Genomic DNA, 23,364 nt, shown 5'->3' on the forward strand with positions numbered 1-23,364 from the left:
CTCCTGGGTCAGCTCCCATAAACCCCATAACTGTCCTCAGCCTTTCCCTAGAGAGGTTTGTGTCCCAACGAAGCTCTGAAGAAATTCTTCCTGCTGGACACAATATTTTGGCACAGACACAAGGGGTGATGAACGTGGAACCAACTTCCAGCAGCAAAACCAGGAGCCATGGACAAATATTCTAACAGACACTGACAGGAACAGCTCAGCAGCATCTCGAGCTAAATTAAAAACAGGCAGGAAACCCCCAACCCCAAAAGAACCAAAGCCCCAAAACCTCCAAGCTGAAAGTTTTTTGATTTTCTAAGATGTTCCCACTTCCCCAGTTCTTGCTGCCCAAAACTTGGACCACCCGACCCTCATCCCGTTAGGAAATGGAGGTGATGTAGCACTGCTCAAACACTGAACCAAGCTCCAAACCCAAATAACTTGTTAAAACTTGCTCCTTCTCCTGTCTTTATTCTTATAACGTGCTGCAATTTTTCCTATTAAACCAAACCCCCCTCATTATTTCAAATATCCCGATTTTAACAGAACTGTTTCCCGTGGCAGGGGGTTGGAACGAGATGATCCCGAAGGTCCCTTCCAACCCAAATCATTCCGTGGGGGTTTTTTTCTCAAGTGAAATCAGCTTTTCTTTTCCCAGTGCCCATTTTATCTGCTGCACCTCTCTCTCCCTGCAGTACTTTACTGCCTACTCACTGCTAATCTGGCTTATTTTCCAGAGGTCATCATCGATGTTTTCTGTCTGTAAGCAACTTAGTGCTCCAATAATAAAGGAAGCAATATAGAATAAAAAAAAAAAGAGCCTTGTTTGGAAAGACATTGCAGTAATTTCTGCCCACTTAGAAATAATTTATTTTTTCAACTTCCCTGCTACTTAAAAATTAAATGCACTCTCAAAGGTAAAAAAGAAATCAAGAAGGTGAATGCATTTCTTTGCAATGCTCGGTGGTGAACACACATCTCATGGTTTGAAAGTGAAATTATGGGGGTGGAAACCTATGGATCAGCCATGCAGGTAAACAAGGAAATTAATCCAAAATTAAGAAGTCTAAGCACAGAGTTATTTTCAGCCAGGACAGCAAATGGATTTATAGGCATGCTGGGTTGGAACTGGGAACTCACCAGGGAGCTTTTATGGAAAAACATCCTGCTCCAAACAGGTAAGGTCTTCACAGAAAGGGGAAAAATGCACAGAAATTAGATGAAAACTCCATTCCCAACAAGTCCACTGTACATCATGCCATTAAGATTTACTCAGAAAGTCCCCAGAATAGCTTGTGGAACCCTTCCTGATGCCCTGTCCTGGAAGCAGCACCCTGAGCTCCCTCCCAGCACAACCCCCCGGGAAGGCTCCTCATGCTGGGACACGGGGAACGCATCCGTGCAAGCTGGGCTCGGGGTTACAGCTCGGGTTAGACTCAGCTTAGGGCTCCTTCCTCACACCTGCTCACACATCTGAGGCAGTGGCAGATATTAAAGCCAAAAGTGACAGGAAAATTAGCACCAAACCCAACAAATCCGTGGGTGTTTTCCGAGAAACGCTGAAGGTCCGAGTGAGGCAGTTTTACAAATTTACTGGGGGGAGGCAAGTCCTGAGTAAAAACAACGACAGGTACGAGCACAATGAATCCAAAATTAAAAAGCCTAAAGCCCCCTTTTAGGGGAAATCACTCCAGCCTTTTGCCAGGACAGAAATACATCTTAATTTCAAGATCTTTAGCAACTCTGTGACCCAGCAAATCTTCTGCCCCCACATCAAAGCTTGCACAGATGCAGGAGGGAGAACCCTGACTTGGTTCAGAGGTATCTGATGTTCAAATCACCAGACATAGAGCTGAGTGCTTTTGGCCACCCCAACCATTTATCTACACTGTGGTTTTATTGTCATTTTTGTTCAGGTATTTTGCACAGTGGATGGTTTTTAAAGTGGCATCACCCCATGAATCCGAGGGCATTTTCAGCAGGTATCTCCCTTTAGAAAGGCATTGCCACACTGACATTTGCATAAAATCTGAAAAGGAGGAGCAGGAGGCAAATTTGGAGCTACTCACATGCTCAAGGCTTCTCTGATTCTCATTTGGGCTGTGACATCAGCCCCAAAATCGCTGACTAATTGATTTTGTAAATGCCGATGGCTCATTTTCCTTTTTACACCCTGACTCAGCCATAAATCCTGGCCAGTTGAAACAGGTGGAATATTTTCAGGCAATGAACTCCCAGAAAAGGTGCAGCACTAAAGCACTCAGCCACAGGCCTACACAGTTAAAAGGATACCAGCCTGATAAAAAAGGATTCGGTGAACTAAATCTGACACGAGCACAACATCAATGAATGAAGGCATCCTCCCAAAAAAACATTTAGGTGGAGGTACAGACCCAAAACACACATCCCTCAACATGCAAAGATGTAAAAACCCAATAAAGAATAGAATATTGCAGAAAAACCCACTATTTTTAATTAGTACTACAGGCAAAAACATAATGAAGAGCTTCTGAGCTCTGTGTAAGGGGCTGGTCTTTAGCTTTTTGTATCTAATAGATGTTTAGTCAACATTTTGGGGGACAGAGCTCATTTGGTAGAACCAACCACCCTTCTAGACCTAATATATCATCTTTGAACAGAGAGAAAACCCAGTTGAATTGTCTGAACTGTCTGATCTCCTCCAAAGCCAACACTCAGCCCGAGTCAAAGGCCGCTCTAACGGCTCAACAAAAGATGAGCCCAGCACTATTGCACTGCTTAAATGTTTAACTGAAAGCTAAATCTCCTGCAAGACCCACAGCCAACACAATTTAAAACACAGAATGCAGCTTGTGTGTAAATCTGAAGGGTCACTGCAGAGTGGTGGGATCTGCCCGGGAGCTCAGAGTTAAATTTCTAAATTATGATCACGGATGTTTTTTTGGCAACTATTTTTTTTTCCTTCTCTGCCTCAGTGGCTCTGTCTGCAAACATCAAGCAAATGACACTTAGCTGAGCCCATTAGAACATTTCAGAAGATAACACAGGCTTTTGCTTTCTCCACAACATACTACGTTGAGCTGATTATACTTGCAAATGAACAAATTCTCCTTATTTTAATTACAAATCGACCCAGGTGGACACAGGCTTCAACTGAAGGTTTTGTTTGGTTGGGTTTGGATAGAAAATCTTGTATCACGAACAAAATGCAATTACACTTGCAAAGACCACAGCAGAGCCTCAGGAAAAAGCTTTAAGTGCGAGAAAAACAACTCAGCGTTTCCTTTCTGCTCACGAGACCTGATTCCTTTAAAGACGACCATTTTCCCCCTCCCTATGATATTTATATAAGGGATTGTTTTCCACTCTTTCCTTCCCATAATATGGATGGAATGCTAATTGAGAGCGAGAGGGAGAGCCCACAAATTAGAGGAGAACCCAACCTTGAAGAGACAGCACCAGATGGCCGCGCTCGGTGACAGTCAGAGAGGCACAAACTCACCGAGCTGCCCCTTCCTCGTGGCTACTGAGAAATCCCAGAGGGAAATCAGGGAAGGAAGACGACTTAGGATTCAAAATTCTGACAGAGTTTTCCCAGTGTCTTACCTCATTCTGAGTTTTGGCGAACTGAAAACCGAAACGCTTTGATTTCGCGTTGTAACGTTTGATAAAAGCTATTTAAGCTTTTAAATGTGCAACAGGCATTTATTCTGACCCATGTCAGGAAGCCTTTCATAAACAGTGAGATCTGAGCAAAATTTAGTGCAAGGAACTGTATTTCATATCAATTACAAATCATTACAGCGCTTGCTTTATTCCCAGAATGTATTGCAGAAGCTAAAGGTGACACAAAACACGCTTGAGAAATGGGTCCAGCTTCAGACAATTGTGTTGAATTCTTGGGCTTTACTTTTAACTTTTTAATTGACCTTTTCAGCTACTTTTTCCTACTTAATTGTATCGTGACCCCGTGACTTTGCACTCCTTGGTTTTGTTTGCTTCAGCAGCAGAACCTGGGACAAAGGAAGCTCTCTGGCACAAAATGAACCAAACACCAGGGATTTGCTGGGCATAAATATTAGAATGGTAAAATTGCACCAGACACTTTACCTATTTCCCCCTTCCTCACTGGGGGTGGAATGAGGGATGAGTTAAGATAGAGGGGATAGAGTTTCATGTTTAAAAACACACTGTCTGAATCTCCTGGCTGGATAAAGGCAAGGTTTCTCCCTTTCCTGGAGGAAACACTGGATGCCTCTGTTTTGACAAGGCCCAACTAATGCAGGTTCCATCCTGCTGTTCACTCCAGCAAGGATGAACTGGAGAGTGAAGTATGATCCAAATATAATGACCATGTCCCTGGAGGAACTTAAAACAAATACTGCTGTCAGAGGAGCCAACTTGGACAAGAGTTTTTCTTTCGGGGCAATTATTGGATCTTTTCTTTCCCTTTTTCCATGTCCCCACGTTCTTACCAACTGGAAACAAACTGCAACTCATCCCACAAACACAAGGAACACTTATAAAGCTCCTGCAAAGCACAAAGCTGTCTTCTAGAATGTTCTGATTCACTGCCTTTTATAGACACCGAGATGGATCATCCAGCTCTCCCCCTCTCAAATCTATAAGCTCTTTGTAAATGAGCAATGAATTAACCCATTCACCAGCCCCAACAAGGAATTCAGCATCACTATTAAAAGTTTGAGAGGGAAACTGAGGCATGGATAAATAAAGACTTATTAAATCCAGCTCTTGTGCTGTCCTGCATCCCCCTGATCTTTAAAACATCAGATGCTTCCTCACTCATTAGTGTTAGAGCCCCTTTGGGAAAGCCTCTCTGCTCCTTCAGGATGTGCTGACAGCACAAACTGCAGGAAAGCCAGGCAGTGGGATGGCAAATGTAGGGACAGAGATGAAGTGCTTGATGGAGGTGAGGAAATTACAGTGAGAGACTTGAAAAAGCAAGGAGAGAAGCAGGGGAGAAGGAAAGGCCAGCGATGGCAGCACAGGAGGTGACGCTCCCAGACACTTCCTGCCCAGAACAGAGGGTTTGTTCACAGCAGTGACTGATCAGGACACGTCCCAAAAATCTAGGTGATTGCACGGCACAAAAAAAGCACCTGTGATGAACAGCACAGTCATGACACAATTCCAGACTCCCTCCTTCACTCCCACGGGGCTACAGGGGAACACTTCTGAAAAATTTACTGCCATTCCACCTGTCAAGCACCGTGACACGCTCTGCAGCTCTGCTCCAGACACATGGTATTAAGGGCACTGATCAGTCCTTTCAGTACCTGGAAAATATTTTGCTGTCTTGGATACCAGCAGAACGAAACCCACCCTGACTTTTGGGTTAACAAAAACCTCCAAGACTCCCTGAAGATGTTCAGAACTAAAGATTTTCCTACGTTAAAAGGAAGGTCAATCCAGACTTTTAATTTTACAGCATTTCAATCCCGATTTTGACTTTTAGAGCTGTGCTGCAGCAGATGAAATTTTTTGATTTTTAAGGGTACAACAGCAGAAGAGGAGTGAACAGAGAGTGTAAAAGCCAACTGCCTCTGAGCTCCTCTCCCCCTCTGATCGCTGCACAGTCGCAAGGTGAAGCAGCTGCTCCCAAGGAAGAGCCTTGTTTCCTCGGAGCGCTGCTCAGAGGTGCTGCCCATGTAGGTGTAAATACATCTGTCTTTTGCCATTTGCAGTAATGCAGCCTCCTCCTCTCCTCCAGTGAGGCAGATGGTCCCTGTCCTGTCGAAAGCTCACACTGCACAGCCCCGCAGTGCGACGTGTTTGCAGAAATACGAGGGCAGATGTTAAATATGTTAAACACACGCTTTGCCCCCTGGAGGTTTAAGTTAAGGCTGCTGTCTCAATTTGGTCATTTTAGGCATGCCAGGCTTCTGGGATGCGAGGCATTCCTCTTAAATGTGTTTTATAAATGCAGCTTTTCATGTTAATTCGCTGCGCTTTCATCAGATATTTTGGATGCAGAACAAATGAAGGGAGCCCTCGGCTCAGTGTGACACGGCGACGTGGGCCGGGCTGAAAATTATGATCCTCATCCACCAAAACTCTACTTACACAGCAGGGTATTTCCCAGGACTGTTGTCTTCCCCCCTTGCATAAGCCTCACTGAGCATTTTAAATTTAATTAGCTTTTAAAATCGCACAGAACGGGGCAGAGACAGTCAGTGAATAGTATAATTTATGGGAAAACCATGAATATGAACACTCTGAATATGTTTCAGATATTCAAGAATGAAACATTCCATTAAGTAATGCAGACTTACTACACATGCAACAATTTTAGAAAGGTTTGCTGGTATCACCAAGCATTCAGGAACAGCCTTTGTAATGGGTTTTGCATGAATTACTATTGCAAACCAAGTGTTTTTTCCCAAATCCTGCTCCTCCCCAGCACTCAGGTCCCCTACCTCCCTGGCAGGCCTTCAGGTGGATTTTTAATTCCTCTCTCTGCCTTGTCCCATCTGGTTCTAAGTGTCTATCCCAGTTCCAGGAGCCCAGATTTCCATTTCTGCCCTTCCCTGACCGTACTCTTCAAGCCACATTTTCATTATTTCCCCTCTTTGAGGAGCTGTGACTTCCCGCTCGTCTCCTTGCACACCAACCTCCCCCTCATCCCACCTCCCTTCCTGGCCTCATCCCCATCACACCTGGCTGGGCTTTCCACATTCACCTGACCAGCAGCACAACCTTTTTTTCCCCTCACCTGGGTTTAAACTGCAAGCAGGAAAAAAAAAAGGCAAAAATAAGCAGCTGAAATGTGTGTGTGGAGGAAGCTAAACCCCAACACGACCCTCAGACTGCTTCTTTACTGTTTCCTAAGTTCCATTTCCAATTCTCTGTGAAGTTCAGGGATTTCTCTGTGCTGAGGGCAACTGTGTGTTCAGAGCTCATGATGTGGCTCCATGAAATTCCAGTTTCCATGGGTAAGAGCAGGATTGTTGGACAGACACGTGTGTGGATACACATTTATGTGCACACAGATCAAGCTTCTGATGGTCACCAGGCACCACTCAGTGCAGCAAACAACACAGATCTTACAGGATGGCCTGGATGCTGAAGCACAGAATGTGGGAATTACTCAGGGAGAGGGGGAATATCCTGAAAAATAATTCCCAGTTCACGAAACACAAGGTAAAAATTCCCCTCACGAGCAGAGTTTGAGCAAGAAAGCACTGAGGCAAAGGAAGGCAGTGCCTGCACTGGGCAAAAAGCAGGAAAATGTTAGGAAGCTGTAGGACTCCCAGTTGTTTTGTCCAACAACATGCCATGCTCGATCTGTTTTCCTTAAAAATGTAAAAACCCTCTGTAAATTAATGGATGAATCAGACTTTTAATTAGAAAATATTCAGGGATTCGAACCACTAAAATTTAAGAGGGAAAAAAAATATACTCATCACCCAGTAGCTTTCTGTGTTAATTGTAATAAAAGATTTGAAGTTTAGCAGAAGTATCAACTGTTGAGCAGTGTGAATTAACTTAATATTGTTATAGTTTATGAAGCTCACAAAAATCTTCCTAGTAATTGTATGTATATTTAGAGGAGCTTTTCCCAACAAATATCCTGAAATGCTTTATCCTGGCCCAGTGAGAAGTAGCAAAGTGCAGCTGGCTCTGGAGTCCACACGTGAGTTACACAGTCCAGCACAGTCACTTCAGAGGAAAAATAAGGTCAAGGAAAACAGCAGGATTAAGTTCTGCCTTTCTGCTCAACCTGCCTTTACTGTCTTTGCAGCTCTGATAGTCAAAAAAATCAATTCTGCTTGAAAAGGTTGGAAATCCAAACAAACTTTTCCAAAAAAAAAAAAAAAAAGTAACCCCATATTTTATTCCGATTGAATACAGCTCTGCTCATGTTTCACTCCCATTCCTGGTGTGAAACCTTCTCCTGAGCCACCCAAATGAATATTCCCGAATTTACAGAGATTTCTTTGCAGGTTTAATTCACTCCTCTGATGCTGGTTTTCTTGTCTCCTCTTCCCCCCCAGCCCCTTCTGCTGCCAAGTAAACTCCGTACACTGGAATTAAGGTAAGGAATAAAACTAATTATCACCAGTAACCCAAATTCTTTGCCCGTGACTGAGAAATAGGAAGGTTAAGGAAGGTTTGTGCACTCACCCTGTGCGTTTGGTGATGGTCCCCAACGTCATTGGCTGCTTGATCTGAGCAAGAGGCAACACCACAGTCAGGCTTGGAAGAGGCAGCAGCCGAGGGTTCCCAGGATTGTTGTTTGTGAAGTTGTTGTAAGTGTCTTGGCTGTTCAATTTACCTTCATGGGAACAGAGGTGGGAGAAAACACGTTATTGGGATTTTTGTCTTCGTTTGGCATTTCTACATCGGACCGAAATAAGATTTTAAAAAAAAAAAAAAAAAAAAAAAAAAAAAAAAAAAAAAAAAAAATAAACCAAAAAATGATCTCCAGTCGCAATTAAAAAAAAAAAAAATCTGAAAAAATTCATCTTCAGATAAAAAATAAACGGCAATGGAAGCAGCAAATACTAATTTTATACAGGGGGATAAGCAAGGATTTCCTTCCATGGAAGGGAAATTATTCCTCCTGCTGCTGCTGCTACCCTGACAGTTTTGTTCACCAAAAAGTATTTGAGTTCGATTTGAAGAACAAGCTCTGGATTCCAACTCTCTATTTAAAAAGAAAAGAATATCTGGAAGGGAATTATTTTCCTAAAGTGCCACATACAGTGTTGGTAATTGGAAGTCCTGAAAAGGTCGCTTTTGTTGTCCCAGTGGATAAAGACACAGAGAATAATCATCTGCAGAACTAAGGCTGGGGGAAAATCTCAAGTAACTATATAAAATAAAACCAGGCCAAACTACATGTAAAAATCAAGAAAGTATCAAAAAAGTCATGAACTTCATCTTTGTTCAGAAAGGAGAAAATGAAACATAGGTATTGAAAAAAAATAAAAAAAAAAAGGAAAGGGAAAACACAAGCAGAAAACCCCCGAGAAGCCTAAATTTAGCTTGTTTCAAAGAGGTCTGTGCTGGATGGATGCCCAGTCTGGATACGCTTTTCTTACTCCCTGTATCACTCTGTAGTCACAACCTTTCATTCTTCAGTTGGAAAAGGAAACGAGCTCCAAATTTCATGGACAGTAAAGAAAGAAATGCGAAGAAACCAAAGAAAGAAGTTAAACAAAAAAAGGGGCCAGTCTGTTTATAGCAGAATCAAAAGTACTTTAAATAGACAAGCAACCATGAATTAAAAGGTTTAGATCATTAACTTGTTTTTCTGTGTTCCTGTAATGCTGTGAAACGCTGGCTTTGTTCTTAATCAAAAGGGAGCCATATTGGGAATTAGGTTCCTAAACAACTGCTGCATTCTACACAGATATTATACAAATCCCAGGCCAAATCCATACAATCTGCCTCAAGAGCAGCCACCTTTTTTCAAGGAAGAAAAACAGCACAGCAAAGGGTTTCTCACAGGAAGCTGCCTGAAAAGCTTTAATGGTCCTTCAGATGGATTGAAAATAGGAAAAGGAAGGCGGAAAAATCTTAATGAATGTCTCATCATCCTAAAGACACTCAAGGCTTCCTTCACCCTTCTTTTAATACTATATAACTGTGAGTTTAGGGGGTTTTATTGGGGGTTTTCTGCAAAGTCCCCAGAGCTCTGCATGTCAGGCTGGCACAATAAGAGAAATGCTGAAATTACAGAGTGGATTTTGTGGGAGTCTCTGCTCGCTCAATACATTTTAAGAGAAATGGCGAGGCTTTAATGAAGAACGAGCCCATTGAAGTCCCAGACAGCAGATTTCATTAATAGCAATTTTCCTGCACCAACTTGGAATAAAAAGAAAAGGGGAAAAAAAAAAAACAACAACAACAAAAAAAACCAAACCAAAACCAAAAAAAACCAGCCTGGCTCAGTTTTAAATTAAGACTGAGATGCAATTAATTTTTTTAAGATTAGCTTAATAATACAGTCTTGGTTCTTGCAGAAAGGCCCATGAATAGTTTTGTGCATTATTGTCTAATTAGTTACTGTTCATGCAGCCAAGGCCTCTCTGAGAGTGTTTCCCTCTCCCATCTTCCCCTTGATCCACATTTGCACAGCAAACACCACCAGTATCTGCAGAGGGGGCTCCAAATCTGCCTGTAATCTGTTTTCTTTTACTTGTTTGGAATATAATGATTAACTAGGAACTCCTGACCCAAAGGCTGTGGTAACAGCCCCTGTCCCCTCTCAAGGCACATTTAATGACCCACTCCCAACTTCCATGTGGTTTTCCACATCCAAAACCATCAGCTGATTCAATGGAATATTTGCATGCAGAGGAAGGAGGAATTTACAGACGTCCTTCCAACACAAGGATGAGCTGCTCTACTTCCAAGCAAGTTGAGGAATCCCAAGGCAGTCAGGGATACTCAGAAAACTGCAGGATTAAGTCACTCCCTCAGAGCTTTTTGTTAATTGTAGTTATAACATCCTGCAGTTCTCAGCCTCACACATAAGAAAACACAGAGCAAAGGGAAAAAAGCACTAAGCTATGAAGAGAGAATGAAAAGGTATAAAAGAGATGCTGAATAGGACCAAAATCTAAGATGATTCCTCTTTGAAAAAAAAAAAAAAAAAACCAAACCAAGAAACGTTCAGCATTTGATTTGTAAATATATATTTAGAAGTACAGCTTAATCTGATGTATACAAACCTCAATAAAAAATTAACTAAAGCAGAGCTCATAATGCGCAGCCCAACCACGATAAAAAAATTCAGCTGTGACAAATGAAAAAGCTGTAACTACCAAACATATGTCACAACAACCATTGCCTGCCAGCCTGTATTTTCTGCAGCAACATTCAGTTGCTTAACTGCGAAAAAATGTAATTAAAAGTGATAGAAGTAAAAAATTCCAAGTTGGAACGCTGCAGAAAGGAGAGAGATTATTTCTGACAGTAAAGTTGTTCTTCAGAATCTAAATACAGTAACATTAAGGTGGTGTGGACCATTAAGGTTAAAGAAAACCCCATAATTTTCTGGTGTGTTGCTGTAGCCCTCCAGAAATTGGAAAAATTCCCCTTCCATTCCCCCAGCCTGTCCAAGTAGGAAACTCCTGCAGTAAACAGGAGTTGTGTGTGCACAGGGCTGCTGGATCAGGCCAAAAGAGCACAAAGAATGCAGTCAAGCATCAACATTATTTCTACAGCTCGAGCAGTTGTTGATTCACTGTCAAAGGACGGGCAACAAATAAGCCAAAGTTTAAGTCTGCTCGAAATATCCAATATTTTTCATCCAGAACCCTGAACTCCAGTTACCTCGGGACACGTGCACAGCGCACTCAGCTGTGAGGGGTAACTCGGCTGTGCACTGACAGCTGCACACAGATCACATCCTACTGCCTGCTCAGGGACACTTCCCGCTGAATTCAGAGAAATTCAGGGGAATCAATGGCCACCCTCCCAGTCCCATGGCAAACACGTCCTCTCAAGGGTCACTCTGAAGGTTTCCAGGGGAGCATCCCGAGGGAGGGGGCTCTTTCCCTCGGTACTCACCCGGAGCTGAGCTCAACAGCCCTCAGGACCCCGTGCAAGGCAAGTCCCCTGGGTCAAGTATTTGTCGTTCCAGGGGCTGCCAGGGAAGAGTTGTTCGGATCAGAGTTCAAGAGCTGTGCACGGAATGCATTAAAGCCAGTTTAGGCTCAGCTTTATTTTCCCATGTGCCTGCACTCCCTCTCCAGCCCGGGCCACAGCTCAGGACTTGCATTATTTCCACTCAAGGTATGAATTCCTGCTAAACCCACAACAAAAAATTCCTCTGGTTAATCCTAATTCAGCCTTTCAGATCTCCACTGGAGAGAAATAAAAGAAAAACAGGCTTATGTCTCAATTTAAGCTGCTGGTAAATCTCTTACTAATTTTACTAAGGGACTTCCAAAAAGCCAGGGATGCCGTGGCTCTGGAGTCTGACTGAAGTTTATTTCCAAGTGCAGCTTTACACACTGGATGAACTTCCATACCTACAGAGACATGGAAAACCAGTGGGTTCTGCCTTTGTACCTGTTTGCTGAGAGCCTCCAAACCCACCCCCATCTCATCTCATCCCCCCAAAACCTGAGCCACGCTTTTCCAGACATTTCATTCCACGGATAACCAAAGGCAAAAGGCATTAAGCTGAGGATAAAAGTGAAGAGAGCAAACAACAATGTGCTTTGTTGTCAGAGGGAGGGAGCGGCCGCCGGGCCGGGCTGTATTCCCAGACCAGCCATCACTGACAGACTCACTTCCACCAAGGAAAACAGGGAGGCCTGAAAGGGCCGGACAAAAGAAATCCCAGCAGGCAGAGAAACAACAAATTAAAAGCGCCATTATAAAACACAGATGCTATAAGGAAAATAAACTTCACAAGATTTAGTGGTTTTTGACAGAGCTGGACATCTGTGGAAAAGCCATCAGGAGCAGCTCCCAGGTATGGCTGGACAGGCATCTCCTCCCTCCTCACCACGGCCTCTCTGGGAAGAGTCACCCTCAGCTCTCCACACACCTTCACCACTGCGGTGCTCGTTTATCAACAGCCACAATTCTATTTATGATCATTTTATTTATATGTGTTAAATCCATAAGCTGCTCTTCAAACATTTGATCAAATCGCTCTAAGTTTTCTAACTGTAGTTTCGGATAAGAAAGGAAAGCTACTCCAAGCAGAAAATGTGTGAGACTTGCAGGCCTCTAACACTGTTCAAAAAGCAATCAATCGACTGAAAGCAATTAATACAGTAACTTGTCCTCTTCTGATCAACTCAGAGCCTTGATGAGTTCAGGCCAGATTTCAAATTGGTCAGTGTTTGAACAGAGGACTTGAGGGCACTGCTGTCAGAGCCCATCTCTGAGGAGAGAGGAGCAAAACCACCCTGAGTTTTGCCACTGTAATGACACGATTCCACATCCAAGTGCAGCCCGGAGGAGCACGTTGTGTATCAGCACCGTGTGGGCAGAGTTATGGGATCCTGAAAGAACCAGTTTGATGCAGCCCCACTGTATCTGTATATATGACCTGCCTCCCTGTTTGAGTGCTGCTTTTCTTTGCTGTCAAGAAATTCCACCCTGCCAGCGAGCAAAGCAAAGAGGACTTGGCCCAGACAATTTTTTTTTTTCTGGTAGGAAAGCAATGATCAGAAGGATTTTAGTTTCTCTGTACACTTTACATGAAAAACTAAAGTGGCATCAAGCACCTCTCAGCCTTATAATAAAATGCTTCTGTGTTGATTTTTTCCATTTTTGTTCCATTACTCCAATACAAAAAGCTTAGTAATGCAGTGTCATTAAAATTCAAACCCCACTTGATTAGCTTTTATATCTTACAGTATTTAACAGACTCCATTTCAAAGGGTACCACGTAGTCTACTGACATTAACACTACATATAAACAACTATAATTTGGGAAATAAAAACAGTAACTCCAGGCTATGCAATCATGTGGAGGCCGAGTTACAGGAAAAAGAACCGTGTTTGGCCATTATTTCTGTTTAGTGTAACACTGAGGATTCCTCAGCTAAACATTCCCTAATCATATAATGCAAGGGAAATAAAATCCTTTCTAACAGGCAGGCAGGAAAAAAAAAAAAAAAAAAAAAAACAGGAAAAACAGAAGTGTCATGGACATGGTGGTTTATTTTGCTTTGCCTTTTATTCCACACAAAAAAGTTTCCCGGATGAGAATGGAAAGCTTCCCAGCTCCAGCTCCAAGACTTTCACCCTCGTTCCTGACCTTTTCTCAGACATGTTCCAGTATAATCTGTAATCTACTACAGTCGGAAGAGGAAACAGCAGCGCCCTGGTGAGAAACGCTGCCTTGTGACCCGAGGAGGGAGCCCAGCGGAAGCAATGCTGGCTCACGGAGCCCTCGGGAAGAGCCTGACAGGCAAAACTCAACAGCCTCCGAAGGAACACGCCCGGCACCACGAGCCCTGACTGCTGCCAAAGTGGGCTTTTGCTTTCATGGTTTGTTTTATCCAGTCGAACGTGTGTTATCTTTCCTCGTGAAAACGTTAAGATGCTTTCCTAGAAAAAGTCAGGAAACTCATTATTTTAGTTAACGATCGCCTCTCAATTCAAGTCACATTGCCACTTCCTTCAATTGTGTCCTATCAAATTTAAACTCATTTCACACCCTCAATATTTCCAATACAATTAGGCCCATTAAAGGAGGAATATTATGTCTTGGCTACTGCATGTACATGCACTTCATGTAGCTACTCAGAGCAACTTTTCCTCCCAGCTAAAGTGGTCCAAGTCCAAAACCTGTCACTAATCTGATTCCACTGGAATGGATGGGAGAAAACAACGCAGCCAGTTGTTTGTGTAACATTTCAAACCTCTCGATATCAAACCTTTGGAAACACAGCTGCACTAAATCTCACGACTGTCCTAAGGAAGAACTTTCTCCCTGTTTGCATCCAGGCAAGGCATGTGATGGTGACAGTCAGAGTGCTCTGCCGAGACGTGCAAGCGCCAGCCCAAGTGTCTGAGGCCCTGCTGAGCCAGAGCCCTCTGCCCTCTCACCCCAGCTCCTTGAACTCCAGCTCTTCCGACTGCTCATCAGCCTCCTCCACTCCAGATCTGAACAGGACCTCACAGCAGTGCCTTCCTCCTCCTGAAGTTTTCCTTCTACTATCAGAAACTTTGCCCCCCAGTTATAGAGTGTCCCACTGATGCTCAATGATCTCCTCTTGTCCTGGGCACAGGAACTGCCATGACCTCTTTGCTGCCTGTACCTCTACCTGGCCAAAGATGGATTGTGAAAGAACAGCTCCAACCTCAAGCTCTACCTGGGATTTGAACCTGTCATTTACTCATACAACTACTGATGGTACAGTACAGCTGGTCATTTTTCCTACCTCCTTGTGTATTTCTTCCTTCCCTGTATGGAAAAGAAATTACACTGACAGTCCAGAGAAATCAAAAAGGAGAGGAAACCACTCTGCCAGAACAGCAACCATGTTCTGGGCCCCATGGCACCTCTCACAGCAGCTGTGAAGACATCCACAGTGTCAACTGCCTTGTGCAAAAAATAACTCCTTGAAAATCTGACACAAATACCTGCTTCTTCTTCCCTTGCTGCTTCCCATCCTCACTGTGTACAGACACCACTTTGCTGTGCTAAAAAGACAACAAAGGTGTCTTGAAGCATCTCCTTAGAAAACAAACCCTCTACCACACATACAAATCTGGCACAAAGATAATTTTTCTGGACTTATTTAACTAAAAATACTGTTGGTGCAAATCTCCAGCCCATTTATGGGCAGAACTCGAAATAAACCCCAGGAAACTGGTTTGCCAGCTGTTGGCTCCGCAGGCAGCGGCGGCAGCGCTTCAGCCGGGCTCTTCCATGTGGTGGTTCCCAGCCCAGAGAGCCAAACTGGCCCTCCTGCTCTTGGGTCATGTCCAGGAAGCACCAGGCACAGGCAGGGCCGGGTCCACACCTTGCCATCCTCTTTGAGCCAGACCTTGCACCTCCAACTCTCCACAGATGGAAAGACTCCAAGACCAGCGTCTTGTAACTACTACGGGTGTAGCTCCGGAGCGTTTCCAAGCAAACAGGCAGGAGCAGTGCCATCCTCCCCTCCCCGGCGCTCTGGGCCACAGGCTGGGGCTGCAGCTCCCACAGCACTGAACTGGAGTTTGCAAACCCTTCTGTGGACAGGACTCTGTGAGCTCAGACTAACACTGCACTAATGAGGTTATCGCACAGGCAGCCTCCGGGCACTGCGCAGAGACTCTGCTACTCCGATTCCTTGCACATGGGAATTTTGCTAACACTGTCTGCTGGTGAATGATGAAGCGCTTGAGAAAACAAGTATGTACTACTGCTGCTGCCCCTTGTCACGTCTATCCATCATAATTCATATCAGCACAGCTCTGAAGTCAAAGCCTCCTTTCAGGGATGACTCCGAGACACTGCAGCGTTGGGAACTCGGGGAAATTCGGGCGTCTCACACTCCTCTTCCAAATGATACAGAATAAAATGATCTTTATGAACCTCATTTTTTTTGTATCGGGACAGAAAAACTGATCAGCGCGTCTTAGAAACTGCAGAATTTCTAAGACATCTGGGAATTTCTGAAGGACATCTCTGTGTGCAGCTGTGTCAGGTGAGAAGACAGGGAAAGTTTAAAGGTAGCTCCTTACTCAAAGGCTGAGCTTATTAGAATTGAATTTTGTATTGATGATAAACTCCATATTAACACATCTGTGATTTTTTTATCCCCACCTTTTTATCTCTGCCTCATTTTCCCTCTAGCTGCAACCATTAGCACAGATATTTTAGCATCTGATTTCAATCCGGGTCGAATACACAGGATTTATCCCAAGTTATGTGGAAGGAAAAAAAAAAGTGCCTTGAGAACCACTGCATTTGAGAACTTGATAATAATATCCATGGGTAATTATAATAAATGGCTTGTCTGAAACACCCACAGAATAGGAACTGAAGCAAACCATGGCAATCTCTCCCTCTTGCACCCTCCACACACCCTCGGCAGCTCTGCTCTTTTACCCATGACCGTTGAGGATGTTTTCTGGCTCCGTGACAGCATCGTGACTCAGGTCATGAGAAGTGTCAAAGATGCATTTCCTTGAGATGGGAAAAAGCAACTGATTTTAACAGCCTGCAAAGACTAAGCAAAAAAGAATAAGCCCAATCAGCATATTTAAGGGTAAAGATAAACCTTTTAAAAGATACGAGTGTATTTTATTTCCAATCTTAATGCTTACGTTTCTTTCCACAAAGTGTTTGCGTTTTTCGGACTACCAAAAATGCACATTTGATTAAATGCCTTACTTAGGAATAATAACTGTGCTGGAAAAAGAAAGGACAATAAGGGCAGCACCCATTTACTGCACAATCCATCACCAATCATATGGATAGGGAGTCTGATTCAGGCTGCAGGCACGAGGGAGCAGCCCCACATTCCCAGAACACCCACTGCCAGGGGAAGCAAAAGGTGTTTGGGCTTGAACCCAGCAGGTCCATCAGATAAAATGATTGTTCCCACCAGCTCTTGTCCCATTCCTTCCCCTCGCTGGTTACTAACACGGAGCTTCACATGCTTTCACCTTCCCTCATGCCAAACCTTCCTCGTCATACAACACCCTCCATACTTAAACCTCCTCCTTCAGCTGATACGGTCTCTTGAAAAACTCCGGATTCTACTTTCTCACCTTGTGATCAAACATCCTACAGGCCTGTATCAGGTGAGCAAAGCCACTTTTTGTCATTTCACTAATGGCAGCTCCCTCGAGCCACTTACATTCCTTGACCCACCAACAAATGCCTGGACCCTGCTGCCTCCCCTGCACTAGACCTCTCTTCTCCTGCCCTAATTCCTGCCTTTCCCCTTTTGTGCTTTGGACACAACCACCATGTAAGAACCATTCCTGCACTGCTCCTTCAGTGACTGGCTCTTTTCAGCTGCCTTGTTATTTCAAAGCTCAGTCTTAGTGATGGGTTTTATGCTGATTGCACTGATTTCTCCCTAAAACACCGTTCAGCTGTACACAAGTGTATCTAGCCCTCTGCACAGACATATAAGGTACACTGAGAAGACAAAGCTGAGCGTGTTCCTTCTCAGGGATCATTAATATTGTTTATCAATTTCCGATTGGCAACTGAAAACCCGACCAAAGCGATGCATCAGCTGCAGGATGTTGTTACTACTCCCAGTGTAGAGAAGGAAATGCACCAGCCTGTCCTTTATATCCCTGGTTAACTGGGAGATTTGCGGATGACAAAGCATGGGTTTACTGTAAATTAAGAGGAAGGAATTGAGGGAACAATTGAAATAACCATAAAATCCCAAAATGTCATTTTAGTAAGTCATTTTCAGACGAACACTTAAAATTCCAGTCACCGCTCCTTGCACTCCCTCGGTACCTGCCTCTCACACATCAGCACTTGACCCTATCAAAATTTTCTTCAATGTGATGTTACCAAGACTGAAATCATCCATCTTGACAGGAAAACTTCAGTGGGACGCTCACATGTGGTAATCCAACTCCCGCCTGCCTTCCCCCTTCCTTTCCCCCCGCGATCCATCTTTGCCATCGCGGTCTCCTGTGCGCTGCCGATCGCTTCCCCTCCGCCTGCCTACCCACAACCTTTGCTCTGACCACTGCTACGGCATTTGCTGGGCTAAATCACTCACTCAGAGAGTTTTACACTCCAGATCTCAAGAGCTGCAATTCCCTTCTGATGTCTGTCTCCTTCAATCTCCGATTTATCCGGAATATTCACAGCTTCTCTTTCAACTATTAAGGCAAACATGTATTCGCCCCCAATTTATGCTGTTTACAAAAACCTGCTTTAAAACACCTTATGTACAGACACGAACTTCCCTGGTGACAGAATTTATCAGTCTACTTCCCCATTAATCTGAAGGGAATGGATCTTTTCCTTCCACTTCAGAAACTATCCAAAATATACCACCCACTTCTTCCACTCCACTGACTCTTTATCCATTACCAAAAAAAAAAAAAAGAGGGGGAAAAAAAAAAGGCACCTAAAAACACAGCTCATTTACAACCAGTAAGCTGCTGGCCAGTTCCCAAACTGGTGCTTCCAGCTGTTCCCACCTCTTTTCCCGGCCCTACACGTGGGGCTGCTCTGGGCACTTCCATCGCCAGCCCTGGGACTGCTCCAGAAGGAAGGAATCATCACAGAATCATAGAACCGGTCTCTAAAAGCCGTTAGCAGGAAATTCCCACCAGGCAAACTAACTCTGTTTCTCCCCACCTGGGTTAAAACTGCGAAGAGAAACTCCAGGTGAGGGCGTGAAACTAAGAGGACCGCCGGGCGCTTCAGGCCAGCGAAGGCGGAGGGTTTATATTTGCAACCGAATAAATATTTATAACGCTTATACGAGTAGCTCAGTGCTTGTACGAGTGGAGGGGGGGGGAAATAAGGAGGTTTCATCCTCCTCGCCACCATCTGCCCGCCGAGCAGGGCCCCCCTCAGGGCCGGCCCCGCCTGAGGCGCCATGCCCGGGAGGACGGCGCCCCCTGCAGGCCGCGCCGGGCACCGGCGGGAGCGCTGAGGGGACCGAGGGACCGCGGGGAGCCTCCAGCTGCAAATCGATAAAAAAATAACCGGTTTCCCATCGGAAATCGATAAGTAACGATATTAATGATCCGCCAGAGGGAACGCGCTCGACTTCGTGTCTTCTCGGAGCGCTTCGTGTGTGCGTGCAGAGGGTTAGGTACACTCGTGCAGCTGAACGGTGTTCTAAGGAGAAATTAGTGCAATCAGCTTAAAAGCAGTCACTAAAACCGAGCTTTGAAATAGGAAGAGAGACGCGTTCAGGCTTTGAACCGAAGCTGCAAAAAGAACTACGTGAAATTACATCTATATAAAAAAGAGCCGAGTGCGATGCTGTGGAGAAGCACAACAATTCTACGCAAATACAAACGTTAAAATTACATTAAAACTACGGGCCGATGCTGCAGCTTGATTTGCTGCTTTTACACATTTCTAAAATCCGCTTTTATCGAGAGACGCTGCAGATCGCAAAGGGAAAAATTAAACTCCACAGAGAGTTTTCAAAGAACAGTTTCCAGCTCGTGTTAGCAGCGTTTGGAGTTTAACTCTGCGAAGGAACTGCCCTCCGGTGCTTTAAGTTATTATACAGTTAATTTTCTTCGAAACTATTTTTGTCTGCCTCTCTCTAAATAGGTGGTTTCTTAAGTGAGTGTTACTTAAAGGAAACCAATCTGTTTTTCAGGAAGGGCTGATGATGTCAGTCCTTTCAACTCTGCTTTCCCATAAGAATTCTTCTAGTAAAAGGAGTTTCACTCTGGGAAATAGTGAAAAGTAACGTGAAAATATTTGAAGCATCTCAGGGCTGCATGTTTATCGAACTTCCAGTTTTATGCCTGGATTTTAATCATGTTGTGATTGTAACAAATGAAGGAAAAGCGAGACGAAACATTTTGATTTTTAAAATTAGAAGAGATTTTGCAATGAAAAACGTGCCATACTAAAATATTTATGAAGAGATAAATACAACCCTTGAATGCACAACATGTTTTTTTCACAATTCTAAATTTATCTACTCCATCTCAGCATCGGTATTAAATCTGGAAAAAACCCCATGGTGTACTATGAACGGTTTTTTGGCAAAATTACGCCATCCAAATAAATACTTCAATCCCCAGCAAAATGCAGGACAAATTCAGAGAGTATCATATTATTATGGAATGGTTTTAGCAGGTGTGGATATATAACTGTATAATAATAATTATTATTATCATTATTATTATTTGTTCTGATACTGGAAATCCCTGCAGCCAGCAACAGAGAAACTCCGAGCAGAGCTACAGAGACTTTATTTCACTTACTGGTGGTGCAAGAAGTAATGACAATAACACTCTGTAAATTTTAATCTGCAGAATAAAAATACTTAGAGAGAGATATATTTTTCAATCTTCCAAGTAAAACATTACTTTTTAACACCTAAATGCTCTATTCCCATATAGGTGTCCTGAGGAGACCAGGGACACTTTTGCATCACCAAGGACATAGTTTTGTTTTTACCACTCATCCCTTAATCCCCACATCATACCTGTGAGATAGGTAAGAACCATAAACCCCATTTTATACAAGTAAAAAGGTTGTGTAAGGCCAAATTCTACCCCAATATTCACCCCCACAACCAAGTGATGTCGTAACAGTCTTATAATAGTAAAAGCCCATAAAAGGATCCCAACCCAACTCAGATATTCCTGACAACTCTGGCAATCCAAAGGAATGACAGAAATACAACGTCGCTGGATTAAGAGACAGAGCAGCCCAAACAAAATCTCTGTCGGCTGTAAAAGGTGCAAAGGAAATATCTCTTTATCATCCTCCCTTTAACAGTTTACTTCACTCTGCTAAAAAGAACAAAGCCCAGCTATGATTCATTTGGAAATGAAATCATCCCCAGCCCCAGTCAAGGCTGACGTTGTGTGGGTAAACAGTTCCTGGGGCGCTCCGACAAAACGTAAATAGATTGCCTCGCTGCTGTACACACAGCAAACAGCTTCAGTTTGAAACTGGGAGGTGAAAAATATGACAGAGCACGAGCTCTGAAAATATTTACAAGAACAAAAGCTAATCACAAGTTGCCATCAATAAGTTACGATTGCTAATCAGAAAAAGAAGATAAGGAGCCAGTGCTTTGTGCGTGGCAGTCCGTTCTTTTGGCACCAGGTTGTAGCAATGAGATTTTAATGCAGAAGAAATATTAGTAGGAGGATTAACAGCAGGGTTTTTTTTTTTAAATTGGGGTTTATTTAAAGTTTTCTGGATTGCAAAGGACACCAAAACAAAAAAATCTTCCAGTTTGCCACAATCTCCTCTGAATCAGTCACCTAATCAACAATTTGTCCCAGTGCAACGGTGCTCTCCAGGACATGGTCTTTGGTTTTATTTCCATTATAATCAGCTGCATTTAGAGGGATGATTAAGGAAAGCAACGGTTATTCTTCTTGAAGAAAATTACAAAATTAAAGTAATTCCACACATGGGGAACACACAGATTATTACTGCTGTCACACATCACAAAACTGATAGACAGAATCAGCTCAATAAAATTTACTAAGGGTTGCAGAGCGAGTTAAAAGTAAAATCCAGGACTGCTCTTCCCTCTCTGGAGTACTGGCTTACACTCCTGTCACCAGACTGTCCTAACTCCTCCAAACAACAATCATTTAACATTAGAATATGGGAAGGAGCTGTTACAATCTGAGTAAACACATCTTAGCTCACAAATTAAAATAATCATCGGTCTCTGGCTAATGCAGCTGCCACACACACAGACAGACACACACATACAATCCCTCTGCTGAAAGTCGCTGTGAACTTCAGGGTTGTTTTTTTTTTTTAACAAGTTGATGATAAATGGCTTTTTATAAAAAGCCTATAATGGGGTTCAATATCCTGCCTGCCTGCAGCCAGGTAAACTGAAAGATTACTGAAATGAAAAACCAGCAATAAAATTACTGAAAATATTACAGTGTTTTCTCAAATGGACTTCTTTAAAATGGAACCATTTTATCTTTCTTTTTTCCCTCTAAGATTTTTTTAAGACAACTCTGCTAACTCCTCTACACGATCCCCACAAATTTCTCATGGAAAACTTTCACAAGCAGGTCTGTGAGTTACCAGCACACGGTCTTAGCTCGTGTCCAACTCCAAGCCCTTCATCATCGAAGTGATGAGCACAATCTGTGTGAAATCCTCCAGGAGCCACAGTTACCTTCCTGCCTTAACTGCCCGTGCCCTCCAACAGAGCTGACTGTTTAAAGAGAGCTCATTCTCAAGCCATGATGACTGCGCAGAGATCTTGAAAGAAATCTGATTTATTATCTTTCGGGACAGACATTTGCCAACCAAAGTCTCAGAACTCTTGAGACACTCCCCTGAAAGTTGCTCCCTTTCTCTCAGGGACTCGGCCACGCACAACCTGCCCACCACTGAGCATCCTGGGGGAGGTGGAACTGCTGAGCCTTCCCTCAGAAAGAAGTGTCAAATCTATTCAAAACTTCAAATGCCCCTCAGAGCTCTGCAAAGGCAACAACTTACTGCAGCTCCCCTTGACAGAAAACAGAATTGGCTGGATGAAAGCTACACAAATTGATAGTTCCTTCCTCTCCTCTGTGTGATGTCAACAGTTAAAAGGGATTTGCCATAGCAAAGCTTTAGCGGTCCCCAGCCTGTCTCAGGCCTGACAGGCTGAGCCGCTCTGCAGCAAGGACAGAAAGTAAACTGGTAGATGATACACAACTGTCTGCAAGGAGGAGGAAACTTCAGAGCACGTTTTGGGTGCCTTCCAGTGGCTCCAGGCAGAAGAGCAGGGCTCCAGAACAGCTATGCACAAACCTTTGTTCAGAAAAGTCCAAAGAAAGGAGAAAATACAGAGGCTTCTTCTGAGACAAGCCTGGTTCCCTTAATAATCACCAAGACATAAAACAGTCCCTTTGATTCCGAATCCCCACAAAGGTTCTCTCTATAGCAGAGAGCCCAGCACAGAGTTGGGCTTTCACAAGCACCAGCCCTACTCATAATTAGGGAAGAGGGACTGTCCTTGGCCATTTTGAACACTCTCAGACTGGAAAAGGGTGGGCACCCCAAACAAACTGCTATTGAAACTTCACTTCCATGGAAGTTGTGACTTACTCTTAATGGAAAGGAGGCACAAGGATGCAGCAAATCCCGAATCCAAACAAAGCAGCTTCTAGCACAGACCTCATGAAAGAGAAAGGCAGAAAGAATGGCAAAGACAAAACTGAAGAAGCTGTGGCAATGATGATTTTTGAACATTTCTGAGGCTCCCCCTCACATCCTTCGGGTGTCTCCACCACAGGACCAGGATGGAC

The 23,364-nt window shown here is 43.7% G+C and overlaps 1 protein-coding gene and 1 long non-coding RNA gene across 10 annotated transcripts in view; both read right to left on the reverse strand.

The window, feature by feature from the left end:
* The window catches only part of BCAS3 (BCAS3 microtubule associated cell migration factor), a 317,385-nt gene that overhangs the window by 204,309 nt on the left and 89,712 nt on the right, over positions 1-23,364 (reverse strand). For 7 of the 9 annotated variants that reach the window (XR_005563467.1, XM_039381060.1, XM_039381058.1 and 4 more), the window contains 2 exons: positions 8,113-8,263; positions 1,129-1,173 (listed from right to left, as the gene is read on the reverse strand). Coding sequence is in view for 8 of the 9 variants with exons in the window: in XM_039381060.1 (XP_039236994.1) it covers positions 1,129-1,173; positions 8,113-8,263 (196 nt within the window). In the remaining variant the exon portion in view is untranslated. The remainder of the gene's footprint in view (positions 1-1,128; positions 1,174-8,112; positions 8,264-23,364) is intronic. The other 2 variants (XM_039381061.1, XM_039381059.1) reach the window with 1 other exon arrangement.
* On the reverse strand, positions 13,864-18,961 carry LOC120323215. The gene is made up of 3 exons (XR_005563468.1): positions 18,743-18,961; positions 16,508-16,628; positions 13,864-14,013 (listed from the first exon to the last, which is right to left on the reverse strand). It is a non-coding gene; the product is annotated as an uncharacterized LOC120323215 (long non-coding RNA).

The sequence above is a fragment of the Pipra filicauda genome, unplaced genomic scaffold (genome assembly GCF_003945595.2).
Source record: "Pipra filicauda isolate LSUMZ 115617 unplaced genomic scaffold, ASM394559v2 scaffold211_size2331000_pilon, whole genome shotgun sequence".
NCBI lineage: Eukaryota > Metazoa > Chordata > Aves > Passeriformes > Pipridae > Pipra > Pipra filicauda.